At 38.6% G+C, this 14,928-nt stretch overlaps 1 protein-coding gene across 2 annotated transcripts in view; it reads left to right on the top strand.

Moving 5' to 3' along the window:
• Positions 1 to 9,003, top strand: part of LOC131258321 (uncharacterized) — a 50,131-nt gene extending 41,128 nt beyond the window's left edge. The window contains exons 3-5 of one of the 2 annotated variants that reach the window (XM_058259562.1): positions 5,627 to 5,800; positions 8,275 to 8,373; positions 8,467 to 9,003. In XM_058259562.1, the coding sequence (XP_058115545.1) occupies positions 5,627 to 5,800; positions 8,275 to 8,373; positions 8,467 to 8,629 (436 nt within the window). In that variant the 3' untranslated portion in view covers positions 8,630 to 9,003. The remainder of the gene's footprint in view (positions 1 to 5,626; positions 5,801 to 8,274; positions 8,374 to 8,466) is intronic. The other variant, XM_058259563.1, reaches the window with a different exon arrangement.
• Positions 9,004 to 14,928: the final 5,925 nt, after the last annotated feature.

Below are 14,928 nucleotides of genomic sequence, written 5' to 3'. Positions count from 1 at the left end.
AAATAGATGAACGGTGTAAATGTAATAAATACATCACTGTGGAGCCCATATAACTTTGATCTCCTTTGAACCGTTCGTACAACTCGGAGCTCGAGGAGTGTCAGCGCTCGTCTTAGCGTGACATGTACCTACAGCTAGTTGGTGCGCGGTACGCCTGTAAAAAAAAAAAAAAAAAAAAAAAAGGAGAGAGGGAAACCGAAAAGAAAAAAGAGGGAAAGAGGAGAGAAGAAAAAAGAGGGAAAGAGGGAAAGAAGAGAGAGAGAGAGAAGAAGAAGAAGAAGAAGAAGAAGAGGAGGAAGAAGGCCATAGCCGCAGCCGCAGCTGCCTGAGAAGAAGAAGAAGAAGAAGAAAGAGAAGAAGAAGAAGAAAAGAAAGGAAAAGAAGTATGTTTTTTTTTTTTTTTTTTTCCAAGGCCTGTAACAGTCGTTACGGGTTAGTAACGGCCGTTACAGTTGCAAAATCGGCCCATCACCCATTACGCCCCCATATCGCGTAACGGACCCCACCGTTACCGTTACGTATTGGCCGTTACGGCCGATACGTAACCGATTTGGGACACCTTGGTCATGAGCCTAAAAATGAGGTAGATCCAAAGCTTAAATGAATCACACCACAGAGGGCAGTGGGGACAATGATGTTTATTTGTCATCTAACCTATTTATATAGTCACACAGACCTTGATGGAGGACAAAACAATCCCTAAGAAGTTTCGAATGTTTTCAATGGTAGACACTCAAATCCCCATTGTTTTTTGTGTTGTGGTCCACTTGAGTTTTGGATCTGCCTTATGTTTGGGCTAATGCCATAAAATAATCTCGCCAAATGGATGGACGGTGTGAATATAATACTTACATCATGGTGGGGCCCACAGCAACAACATAACAACACCTAGGTCGGTTGCATGTGGCAAATGGATGTGGATTTCCTGAAAATCCTTTAGTAGTAAGTTCCTTTGTTGGGAACTAGGTGGGACCACCGTGTTGTTGCGATAAATCCACCCTGTTCATCCTTTTTGTGACCTTGTTTTAGATTATGAGACAAAAAATAGCCGGATCCAAGACTCAAGTGGGACATACAAGAGGGAACAACGGGGATTGAACAACCACAGTTGAAACATTTGTATGTCCACAGAAATTTTGTATCAGGCTAAGTTTTTTATGTTTGCAGTTCATCCCCATGGAAATGACCTTATAAACGGTTTGGATGTCATGTAAACATCAAGTTGGAGTCCAGGAAGGTTTTAACGGTTGGCATTTCCCCCCCTCCTATGGTCCACTTGAGTATTGGATCAGGCTCATTTTTGTTCTTATGTCTTAAAATGAGCTCGGAAAACGGATGAACGAGTGGATTTCTCTTAAGCATCACGATGGGCCCCACCTAAGTTGCCAAGAACTCCTTGCGAAAGGCTTTGTGGGAAATCCACGCCCTGGCAGACGAGGCGTTTCGTTTCTGACGCAGTGGGAGGAGATTAGATGCAGCCCCGGCCTCGGCCTCGCCAGTGATAGTGCGACCCTTGTTGTAGGGCCCAACTTAATCCATTTATTTTATGCCATGCCGTCCATCCGTTTTTCAAGATCATTCTATGGCATGAGTCCAAAAATGAAGAAAACTCAAATATCGGGTGGACCACATTATCGGAAACAATGGTGCTTGAACTCCTGCCATTAAAACTTCCTAGGGCCCATAGTAATGTCCATTGTGATGTTTAGTTTCCATCAAACCCGTTGATAAGGTCAATCGGACCTAGATGAAGGGAAAATGTAAATATAAACTTAATCCAAAGCTTTTGTGGCCCATAAAAAGCTTTTAATGGTCATTCACCACCGTTTCTAGTGGTGTGGTCCACTTGACATTTGGATTTGCTTAAGTTTTGGGATGTCCTAAGATAATATAAGAAAAAGGATGGAGGGCATTGATATACAAAAACTCATCAAAGTAGGCCCCACACAGTAAGGGTAACAAAGGTGTTCCCTGGCAACACCTAATCCACTCCCCTACTTTCTGTAAGCGGCTTGCGCGGTGTGCCATGCACCACTGACTTAGTTGGTGTGTCGACGTCACCAATTCTATGGGCTCCACCATAATGTATGTGCTATACCCACACCGTCCATTTATTTGGCGAGATCATTTTAGGTCATGAGCTTGAACATTATGAAGATCCAAAGCTCAAGTGGATCGCACCACAGAAAGCAGTGGAGACAATGACGCCCACCTTTAAAACCTACCTAAGGCCTACCATGATGTTTATTTGTAATTTGACCTGTTGATAAAGTCACTGAAATGTAGATGAAGGGGAAAAAAACAAATATCAGCTTTATCCAAAACTTCTATGGGCCCCAAGAAGTTTTCAATGGTAAGCATTTAATCCCCAAAGCTTTCTGTGATGTGGTCCGCTTGAGTGTTGGATCTATCTCATTTTTAAGATCGTGCCCTAAAATAAACTCGCCAAATGGATGGATGGTTTGGATATAATGCATACATCATGGTAGGACTAAAGGCAACACACCACTAAGCTCACACCACCCAATTGGATGCTTGTTTTTTCTTTTATCTCTTTCTTCGTAGGGCAGTAAAATGCTCCACTGATTTCACCAGTTTCCTTTTTATTAGAAGTTATTATCTGAACTGTGTATTTTTCAAATTTATCATCCAACGGTGAAAGACAGGACATGACTCGACCGTATGTTAGAGTTGCATGCGCTCGACCACATTATTCCATTTCCCATATACACACATTGCTATAAGTAAGATTCATTGATATCTTGACCTTCAATATTTATACTTGAATTCAAGCCACTAAAAATTTGATTCCATTGTTCTAGAGGGTTTGCTAGAGTACATCCTTCCAAATTGCTATAAGATATGTTGGAACAATATCCAATGTTGTCAAATCGCTTATGCGATCGTAAGTGATCCACCATGTGTGATCACTTGTGCGATCGAACAATCGCATAAGCGACCGCATATGAAATTTTTTTTTTGAAAAAAATTTAAAAACAAGAAAAAACAAAAAAAATTTAAAAACAAGAAAAAACAAAAAAATTCTATTTTTTTTTTCCCAAAAAGGCTATAATTACTCCAAATTGGTTTTGTTATCCATTTCAATCTAATTTGTGTACTTCCTAATCTATAATAAGTTAATAACCATTAACTAAGATGTAAAAAACTAAAAATTAACAAGAAGTCAACAACTTGTTACTAAAAAGTTAATAATTTTACTGATAAATGAAATCTTAGTGGTGTTTCAGTGAAGACTACTATAGTATATGTATAATACGTTAGTTACAATTTACAAATTATAATTATAAGTTACACTTACAAGTTAGAACTTAGAAATTACAAATTTTTGTGACAAGTCTACAAAATCTACAACAACCTATCATATACATTGATCCCCTTCTCATTGTGGCACATCACCATCGTCGTTATCATCATCATAGTTATCTCCTTCTTCAACGCATACTTCATCTTCTTCTGTTTCTTCATTATCTGCCTGCACAAATTGCTCATCCATGTCTAATAGTCGAGCATCTTCTTCTTATACTATAGATGGCAATATATATATATATATATATATATATATATATATATCTCGGGAAAAGGTTATATGCGGTCGAGCTCATGGGAACTTCCCATGAGGTCGAGCTGTGTGGGCCCCACCATGATGTGTCGAACATCAACACCGTGCATTTGATGGGTCCCCTTTAAATTATGGGATATCCCAAAAATCAGCCGTATACGGAACTCAGGTGGGCCATACCATCTAAAATCATGTAAAGACATCCCTAAAACATATAAATGCACTTGGTGGGGCCCACCTGAAATTTAGATGCATCTGAAACTTTGTCTGACCCCTCATCCAAGTGGGACACACATAATGGATGGGCTGGATTTGTGAACCACATCTTAGTGGGCCCAACAAATGATTATGAATGTTTTAATGGAGGGTAACCTCTCTCAACTTTTGTCTGTGGTGTGGCCCACACAAGTCACGGATTTACTTGATTTTTAAGCCACGGGCCCACCATGGAATGGTGCATCCGATTGATGGGGTAGATGTTCGACACGCATCACGGTGGGCCCACACAACTCGATCTCATGGGAAGTTCCCATGAGCTTGACCGCATAGAACCTTTTCCTATATATATATATAGGGAAAGCAAGCGAGTGATACTCTCTTATTACTTACCCAGGGCAAAGGGTGAAAAGCTACAACAAGTGGGGTGAATCCCAAGAAAACAACAACATTGTACAATATACCAGATCCCGTATGGTTATTGTTGCACAAAGAAAAGAGAAAGATTTATGAGAAGGAAATCAGTCTATGGGGGATTTTGAGAGGGATATTACTGGGATTGAGTTAGAAAGAAGAAAGTGAAATGAGAACAGTAGATCAGAATCTCTTACACCATGTAGTTTGGTATAGAAAAATTGTAAAAGGAAAGGAATAAGGGAGGAAAGGGACAGAGAATGAAAGAAGAATGAGAAGGTTGAGTTTGGATGCACCTCCCTTGCTTGTAACAATATGTTTTTTACATCTTAGGTTCCCTAAATAACATGAAGTGAGAGGCTCCATGACCAAAACACCAAATATAGTAAGGTGGGCTGTATAATTTTACATCCCTTATTAGCATCACCTGGGTGGGTTGTACACTTGTTCAGATTACACCCTTCATCAATAACAAACTTGTGGACTTTGTCATTGTCATGAGCTGTCCATTTCATGAACCACTACGGCTTCAAACTCTGGATTTGTGATGTCAATTCGGATTCTTGTTGGAACTGTGATTCTCCCTCTAAAGATTGAGCTTCCCAGTCCTAGTGATGATGTTTCCTTTTCATTTCCTAGATGGAATGTTCCATTTTGTCAATTAATTGGGACAAGGCTTTAGATGATGATGATGATGATGATATGTTTACAAAGATTGTAAGAAAATCTAACTCTGTAGAAGTGAATCAGTTTAATTTAGAGATACCTTGTATAGTAATGAAGCGTCAAGCAAAGTGGTGACAGAATAAAGTTTATAATTTGGTGAAAGTCAGTATGATAATAAGCTAAATGACAGTTTGTTGTAATGCGATAAGAATAGGATATGGTTGCAGGGTAATAGCAACATTTGAGTTTGAATTTCAAATGCGAAATATCAGGCCAATCCTGAACTGATTCTTTTGGTACCAGATCGAGATTGGGAACTGTGTCAAAAACTAGGTAACTGTTGTTGGGAGTTGAGACGATACTGCTGCATAGGATCATGGACCATTTTCTTCTCTGCAAATAATATTCAAGGCTATTAGGCCTCGTGCTTACATCTGATGAACTTCCTTGCCGTTGTGTTTGCCCATTTAGAAGCTTATTTATTTAACACATTCACTGTAGCATTATTTGGTGCAAACTTTGCTAACTCCAAAGCTTAAGCATTAGTGTTGCTGTTGGTTTTGGACTTTCAGATTTGTTGTTTGTTTTTCTTTCAAGTACTCATCTGCACTTAATTTTCATAACCTCACTTTTTGATTCTTCATTTGAATTTTGTTTCTGTAACTTATTTACCATGGATAATGTTTGCACTTTGCACACGGTGTTTTTGTTTATTCGTTGGCAGCATCTGAACTACTTTTGTCTTTGTAGAGTGGCTCGAGAAGGAAAAGAGCAAAGAAGGCAGTGGGAACAAAGAAAAACACAACGACCACCAAGAGGTGAGGTTGCTGTAGAAGTTTCAGAAACGGAAATGCACCAGGAGGCACAAAGAACAGAAGGAATGCTTCCAAGTGATGTTGTCAATCTCCTTGCAGCTCGTGAGAAGTATGCTACTTTTTTTTTTTCCTTCTCTTTTCTTCATCCACTATGAATATTAATTTTCATGGTTGCTGGGTATTTCATGTGGAGAAATGTTAGAGAATTTGCGCAAGATTGAAGAGGTGATTCACTGCATGTGTGCCGGCATGAAGGGTCATTCATTTGATGGGGTTCACCTTGAACATGCAGCATGCTTTTCTGCTCAACAAGTGGGCTACATGCATGAGAAAAATGGATATATGGAAAAATGATGAATTCTATTTTCAATGTACAATTGTACATGTGGCGCACTTGATGGTTGGACTATCTTGATTTTCAGGCTGAGAATGTTCACACTTCAGAGTAGGTCCCTCCTGATGAATGGCGCTGATTTAATACACATGCCCTGTTGATGCACGTTCTTTGAACTGCATTGCATTTCTTCACCAAATTGCTAGGTTGTAACATTTGTCTTGTTTGTTGTCAGTTCATCAAGTATTCTCAACCTGGAAATGACATATTTGGGTTATCAGTTGTTCCCATGAGATGATTAATCCATTAAGAGAAAGGAGATGGGCTCATAGTTGTCAATTGGTGTGTTTGCACGCTCACGCGCATGCGTGTCTGACAATAGTAAAATATATCAATCTTATCAGTGAAGGGGATTCCAAGTGCCTATCTTTCGCTTCAGGAGCCAGTTCAACCCCCTAAAAATAGGTATTTATGCATAAATGAAATTGTGGTTGATCGATCCTTTTTCTATTTCATTTAGCCTAGTACCTAGAGAAGCATATGCCTTGGGCTAGGCATGGGCCTCACTTTCAAGCCTATGGGCTGGGCGAAGCTCAAAATTGTTAGTTGCAAAACTAACTTTGGCCTGTTGACAACCCCCCTAGTTAGCAACACCTTTTGACCTACTAAAATTGCTATAGCAAGGGTTATGGCCTGACACCTGATTTCCAACTCCAAAATTCTTCTAGTAACAATGTTTTGGTAAACGATCTTGTTATCATTAGGCAAAACCGGGATATTTCCACTGAATATGTTGGTTCGAGAGATTGTAAAGGGAGAGTTTTTCTCAGAATTTGGCATGCTTGAGTTGGTTCAACTTGGGGCATGGACATTCCTTTCTTGCTGGTTGATGTGTGAGTTAGTTATTTGCAATGCTTCCATATACATGAAAGTCTTAATAACATTCATAGGATACTCTTGAGTGATGTACCATCTATGCAAGGCCGTCTCCTCTACATCTTATGAAGACCTAAAAAACTTACTAACATGCACGTAGAATGTATTCATGTGTCTAAAACTTATTCATATATGCCTATAAAACTTTTTGATATGATTTGGGTGGTTGTTCACCTCATTACTGGCTCCGCATGATTTTTAGAGGGTCCCGTTTTAATGGTGGGGTGACCTTGACAGGACAGATGCCATACGCACACCAAAATGAACCCACTTCGCTAATTGCAGGAAATTCTTATCTACAATAGTTGTTGAGGAACCCACACCAACTGTTATCTTGCTGTATAGGGAGGTTTTTGGGGAAATATTGCTGTTATTTACAGGCATTTTTCACTATGTGACATGATGAAGAGTGGGTTTCCCATCTATAACAGCATTATTAAGGTTGACTTTCTGTCTTCCTTCTTATGTTTATTGATATTATTAGGGCTGAAAGTCCCCCGACCGACTCGAGATTGGGTTGGGCTTGGGCAGGATGTATCGGTTCGGTCTCGGGCTTGGGCTATACAAACACCAACCTGATAAAACTTTGGTTGGGCTTGGGTTGAGGTCTCGGGTTGCCCAACCCAATCCGAACCTGATCGATATATAAGTTACTTATAAATTATAATTGAGTGTGGATTGTCTATGTTGAAGGCACAATAAATTCTAGTGCCGTCAGGTCTCATTGTTCCATGTCATTTCCAATGACTCAAGCTAACAAGAAACGTCGGATTTCTCTCCCAAATAGATTGCGTGCTACACTACATCACTTTTAAAGTAGTTATCCTATATTTTAGCTTGTTTGTTTAAAAAGTTGAAACGATAAATAACTACATATATAATTAATAAAATCATAGGTACAAAAAATAAGACGTGTATTGAAATATAATAGACTAATGTAATAACGAAAATATTAGCATGTATCCACCCAACCAACCCAACCGAGCTTGCTTGGGTTGAGAATTCCCAACCCAAGGTTGGGTTGGGTTGAGGTACATTGTACATGAACCTTGGGTTGGGCTAGGGTTGACCACCAACCCAACCCAGCCCGCCTGACTTTCAGCCCTAATTATTATTATTATTTATTGTGAAAACACATCTATCTTAGTTTCAAATATGAATTATTTGGAGCCTCAATTGGCTCAAGGACAAGTGTTGCAGTTGCAAATTTCTAATGTTCCTGCCACGAACAAGTAGAATTTTCTTTTCTTTTTCCCATTTCCTTTTTGTTATAAAGCTTGTGGTCATATCTCGATTCGTTCAACCTCCAACAGGATTTCTTCCATGTGCAGACAAACATTCCACTCGGACTCGGAAGATGAGATCGCCGATGATAAGCTCACCCTAAAAAAGAAAAAGTCAAAAATTTCTGGGTAGGGGATGAACATCCTTCTTAAATTCCACCAAAGTGATTTTTTTTTTTCAAGAAGTAATTTGTTTGTTATGGATATATGATGCTTTGGCAGTGGAGGAGCCGTGCTCTTGACGAACATACCACCTGCACAATGTTTGCACAAATCCATAGAATTTTTGAAGAAGAGAAAAGCGCAGGTCTCAAGATCAACTTCAGTTTTGAAGAACTCCAACCAGGCCTTACGCCTTCTCTCAACCAGTGGTGTGCTAAAGTAGGAAGTACTAAGTGGATACATGGTTTGAGGTGGGTCTTGGATAAGCTTGGTCGATGTAGCGCATCTGAACATTGTCTTGGTCACGTAAGTGTATATTTACGTTGACAGCTGAGGAACCACCATCAAGAAACCACGGATGGTTTTTGTCTTTGGCATCTGTTGGTTTTGATTAGCAACAAGTAGATGCTATGTTAGAGGTTTACTAAGCCCACGTGTGCAATCCCTGCTCATCTACAGGCAAGCAGGCATGCCAATCTGGCACGCATTCTGGTGGGCTGCAGTGTTAAGATCTGGCTTAAACAATGGACAACTGTACGAAGCAAAGGAATAGATGAATTTTTTAGATGGCAATTGTTTTGTGCACTTACCAATTGACATGATTTTCTACTTTATTGTTATTGTTATAAATATTATTTTTATATTTTTATATTTGTGAGCGACCTAAGTGGGAAGCATGTGGGATTTTATATATATATATATATATATATATAAACATTCACAGTTGAGGGATAGTTTCAGTAATAAAGATTGATTAATGGCAAATGTTGGGCAATCCATTATTTGAGTCAACTGATCTTAGCCTATTTATTTGATTGTTGGCAGCATAGATGTGCCTGCATGTGTGTTTTTGCAAGGTAACATTCTAGTAGTCAGTGATGTACTAGGTTTGCCCCACTTAGGAGTCATCTGGCAGGGTAGAATAAGAGGGATTTGAGGGAGGTGCGTGTGGGAGTGTGGAATTGGGTGTATTTGGATTCAAGTGTAATCCAAGTTCCCCCTTTCACTTGATTTTGAAATTGCAAGGGCAAAGTGAGAATCGGATCCCAATTCTGTTCAATTTCTCTCCAATCTGTGTGTTTATTATTATTATTATTATTATTATTTTTTAAAGTGTTCTCTCCCTCCCTCCAACAACATTCTAGTTGGTGGTGGTGTTTGTGGTGGCCTAATTTTGGGGCCAAAGCCATGGATGATGATGTGGGTGTGACGGACATTGGTCCCATCTGCAAGAGCTTATGGGAGATGATGATCATTGATCATTGCCCTTAATGTCATTGATTCAAGCTGGGCCTAACATTCTCTAATAGCCCCCCTTTTTCTTGATAACCACCTGAGCATGACAGTCATGCGCCAGCGAGTCCATGCGGGCATACTTTGACTTGGCTGGTGCATGTGGACCACACTGATGAACGGCGATGGTGAGGCACATGAAACCATGATAAGAGTCCATTCACAGTGTATGTTGTATTATAAATGCATATGAGAAGTTGGATTTGTTTGCTATTGTGATTCTCTATGCAGAAAGCGTGTTCCAATGAAACTCCCATGATAGAGCCCATTTACATTTGTGTATGTTGTGTTATAAATGCATATGTGAAATTGGCTTTGTTTACGATTATTCTCTATGCATAAGGGTGTTGTTCCATGGGCTATTTTCGGAGGACCACGTAATATTATGGCTCCTTGATAATCATCTCAATGAACCACATGATGCCATGCGGTGCCATTGGACCCAACTCATGTGGGGTGCACTAAGATGATTATGGGACTTAATTTGCTTCAATTATGAAATTAGTGGGCTCACTTTTATGGCCCACGGGATACTCAGAATTGCCTCATTATTGTAACTTGATATATCTTTCACAATGATTATTTAACATGTCACACATATATAATTGAAGAGAATTAAAGATGATTTGCTTTATCAAATTCAATATACTACAAAATATTTCTCTATCCAAAGTCAGGCTGCTAAACACAATTTTTGGGTTCAATAATATTCCAATTGCAGGCCACCTATCGTAATTAATGATTATAAATCACTTTGATTCTAAGTATAATTGTGATTTGGATTCCAATATATTCCAAATATAAGCCGTGAAACAAGCCCTTGTTTGCTAAGTCTTAAAACATCAGATACACGCCCAGACTGCTTGGCCCATTCAAACCTTAGGAAAACTACATGTGGTTGCCAGAAAGCTGCTAAATCTATCTTACCATCAAAACCGTTCTTCAGGTGGGCCTCATCATAGAAGGACAACCTGCAAATCTGATGTTTCAGATCATGTTGATCCTATGAGCAGGGAGTTGCTAGTGGACAGTAATGCTTATATTTATATAATTATATTGCCGGTGGTCCACATTCAAGGGTTGTTTGGATAGTGGGAAAGATAAGAAATCAAAAGTAGGATGATTATTACTCAATTATTAGGTTTTTGACATTATGGATTCTCGAATGAGGGGGTTTGTTCAGATAAAACGAAAACTGATTTTCTTCCACAAATAGCCACAAAATTCTATTCGACTAGGCAACATGAATGGGATGGGAGGGAGGACAAAAGTCGTAGAGAGTCATCAGCTGGGTCTGTTTTCTTCTTCTTTCTGCTACCCTTTTTGTTGGGCAGTAGTATGCTGACATCATCTGAATGAGGTAACGGTGGGTTGGGCCCTTGCAACGACATTAATTCTGCTCTTGCTGAGTATAGAGCAAGCAAGCAAGCTCTGTAGATTGCGAACACATCTCCCAAGATTCGGCTTCATTGTAATGAGAATTTTCCTCATGCTTTGATTGAAGAGCTTCTCAAGGCAGTGCAGATGACATATTTGAAGAAATGAAGGGATAAACTAGGCCGTATAGGCGGAAGTCATCGATGTTGCGATCATCAATTATCTGCCAAAGGTTCTTTAGAACCTAGTAATCCTCAGTTTTATGGTTGATGATGCGTTGCTACTGGCAGAATTTTGGATTTCTTTGGTCTTGTTGGCCTTTTGGGGCCAGTGAGGTTATGTCAGTATGATGGTCCATTCCTTTAGCGGAAGACCACTTGGGAAGGTTTCTATACACTTAGTTCATTGGATCATTTCTCAAGAATAAAATCACAAGAAATGGCAAACCAAGAAAGCACTCGCAGCAGGAATCTTCAAGAAATTTGGAGCTTTAGGTCAAGAGGAGTTATTCACATGAAACATCACTAGCCCTGTTTGGTTGCCACTTAAAAATGATTTCATCTCATTTTAGTTAATAGTAAACAATGTATTAGAGATCGTAGTGTATATAAGTCATGGGTTATCAAGATTATTTATATAGTCTTTACCAAAATCTCTAATTCAAAATTACCATTAACTAAAATGAGATTATTTCTTGTCTTTTACCAAAATCTATAATTCAAAATTACAGTTAACTAAAATGAGATAAACTCATTTTGAGCGACAACCAAACAGGGCTATAGTAATAATTCCTAAATGTTTAACCTTTGCCCAAATCATGATTAAGATAGCACATTTCTATTCTATTTGATTAACACCAACCGATGTCGTTTTAGTTAATCCTTACATTTGTTAGCCGTGGTTTGAGTTAATTGTCAGTAGTTTGGTCTTCAGTCTACATACAGTTTTCTTACAACCTAGCCTTTTATATATTTTCTCCTTTTATATTTGTACTTTTTTAATTTATCCCATACATCTAACTTCATTAATTAGCAAAGCACATAAAGTCTTATGTTTTAGGATCTCCGGTTTTCATGATACCAAGGAACTACAAAAGAGGACTAGATAGAACAAATGAATAAAAGCACTCTCATATCAAGGCCTTATTTGAGGCTCGTGGCAAGGAACACTTTTGACTTATCTGTTTTAAATAATGGATGGTTCTCAACTGATATAAAGAAAGATTATTATTATTATTATTTTTTATTTTTAAAAAAACGACTGTAATGTTGGAACGTTGATTCTATTTTCTTCCTGTGGGCTACAACAGTTTTGGATCAAGCTGATATTTGTGGACCACACTGTAGATGTTTAATCACTACTGTTTTCTGCAGTGTGGTCCACATGAATTTCGGATCTGCTTCATTTTGGGACCATGTCCTAAAAAACTGAGCTGGAAACCAGATGGACAGCATGGATATAATACAGAACATACATTAGGGTAGGGCCCACAGTCACAGCCTCACCGAATCCACTACCCTCACAGAATCACAGAACATCCTGGTGGAGTCACATGCCATGGTATACTGATGGAGACGGGCAACCCTTAGTGGGTGGACATCACATGATACAACTGATGCAGTTCAAGCCATTGGTGATTTTATTTTAAAAGCATCCGATTTTCTCATATACAAGTGGCCCAACTGATCAGTGGCCCCACATGTTTCGTAGTCTATGGTTTGATCAAAGTGATCCTCACCTAATGAGCAACATATATTTAACATGTGTGCTGCAGTGCTACTTACGTGCGGAGAGGATGCAATGAAATGCTGCACTGCTAATCTACTTAATAGTATAGATGTAATCACGTGGAGCTTGTGGCTGATTTTTTTTTTTTTTAAAATGGTTGCTAAACATTTATTTTTACATAAGCATATATGAGGATAAAAAAAAGGTCTTACATCTGAGGGTTCAAAGAATGTTTTTTGTTACAATGAATATACTTCCTAAATGCAACACCAAACTAGCCCTAATGGAAAATGGTAAAAATGCATAGGAAATCCTAATTACTTGTCAAAATTACAATAAAATTTTAAAGCAAAACAGTCTACATTGTGGTGACTTTTAACTTATTGTTTTTCTGAAAATGACAGATGGAAGATATATAGAGATTTGGACAGATCTCAAGATTACACAATTTTAACAAAATGAGGAAATATGTTACTATAAAAGATTACTTTAATCTACTCTAACAATAATTAATAAATAAATAAAATAGCATACCCCTCTCTCTCTCTCTCTCTCTCTCTCTCTCTCTCTCTATCTCTCTCCTCCTTGCTTCTTCTCGTATGCTAAGCCAAGGCAGAAGAGAAATTCGAAAGCCATTTTTAGAATTGGAGAGATCTCAAGATTACACATTTTTAACAAAATAAGGAAATATGCTACTCTAAAATATTACTTTAATCTACTTAAACAATAATTAAAAAATAAATAAAATAACATACCTCTCTCTCTTCTCCTTGCTTCTTCTCATACGCTAAGCCAAGGCAGGAGATGAGAAATTCAAAAGCTCTTTCTAGAATTTATTATATATATATTTTTTTCTAGGACTCTCGATGGCATCAAAGCACCTTCGACAACATCAAAGTTTGATGTTTGATGACATCGAAGGACAATTCATTGACATCAAAACTGGTCCAGATATATCCAACAAGTTTTACTATATTTTGTCTGGATTTTTCGATGGCCTTGGAGAACCCTTCGATGGCATCGACTAAGCCATTTTCTGCCCTACACACACACACACACACACACACATACACACATATATATGAATTTTTGGAGCAACCAGAGGTAAGGTAATCCCATATGCATATCCTCAATTCCTTGCATACATTCCTATGAGTTTCAAGCAATCTGTAACGCCTCGGTTTCCAGAACCTGAGTATGAGACTCGTTCTAGAAACCCGAGTGTTAATAGATTAGAAAATTAGCGAAATACCAAAATCAGAGTGCGATAGCATAAGCAAGCAAGGATAGTATCATATAATTCAAATATTTGACCCACTCAGCTGGGGACCATAATTACAAAATTCATAAGTTTCCAAGTACCAAAACAACTTTAAAGAAATACTGCGTCTATTGATTAAGTCCAAAATATTCAGCCACTTCCTGTTGCGGCTCATCTTCATAATATCCGTCTTCAGGTCCTGCCATCGCGCCGTCAGGGCCGGTGCTACCATTTACCCCTGCATATTCTTTACGATTGGATATTCAATGAATGAGTGGTCAGTTCAGTCTAAATTCCCCTTAAGATTACACACCGCCGCCTTAACAAATATAGTTTAAAGAAAAAACAATGAAACATTCCAAAATAGATAGGATGCAATCTTATTAAAATGCATAGATGTATGAATACACATCGACCTAGGGATGTTCATCCAATCGGACTTGGGCTCGTCACCCATGCATAAGACTGGTCACCAGTGTAGCATATCTCGTACAACATAGTGCCAAATCATCAAAATAAGTCGATAGTTGGTGGTCTGAGAGCTAGCGAAACAATACCCCAATGAACCTAATGACACGTGCTACAACATTTAGAATTAGCCACCCGTCATCGCCAATATCATATGAATGCATGATTAGCCAAACTATTATTATTCCAGTTACAATCAGCCAATTTAAGTAACTTAATGGTCACTACGGGGGGCTCATCACCTAGTGTAGGTTGATTGCTCGAGTATAGTATCCCATGACCACCATCCTCGGCTTATGAGGTTTCCCACCTTAGAATGCTTAATAGAACCCCTCCATAAGTGGTTGGTAAAAAATAACTTCAAGTTAAGGGTCCAATTTCCTACATCATTTGTC

The sequence above is a fragment of the Magnolia sinica genome, chromosome 10 (assembly GCF_029962835.1).
Source record: "Magnolia sinica isolate HGM2019 chromosome 10, MsV1, whole genome shotgun sequence".
NCBI classification, from domain to species: domain Eukaryota; kingdom Viridiplantae; phylum Streptophyta; class Magnoliopsida; order Magnoliales; family Magnoliaceae; genus Magnolia; species Magnolia sinica.
The sequence above is the reverse complement of the archived record's forward strand: the minus strand, read 5'-3'. Positions and strand labels throughout refer to the sequence as shown.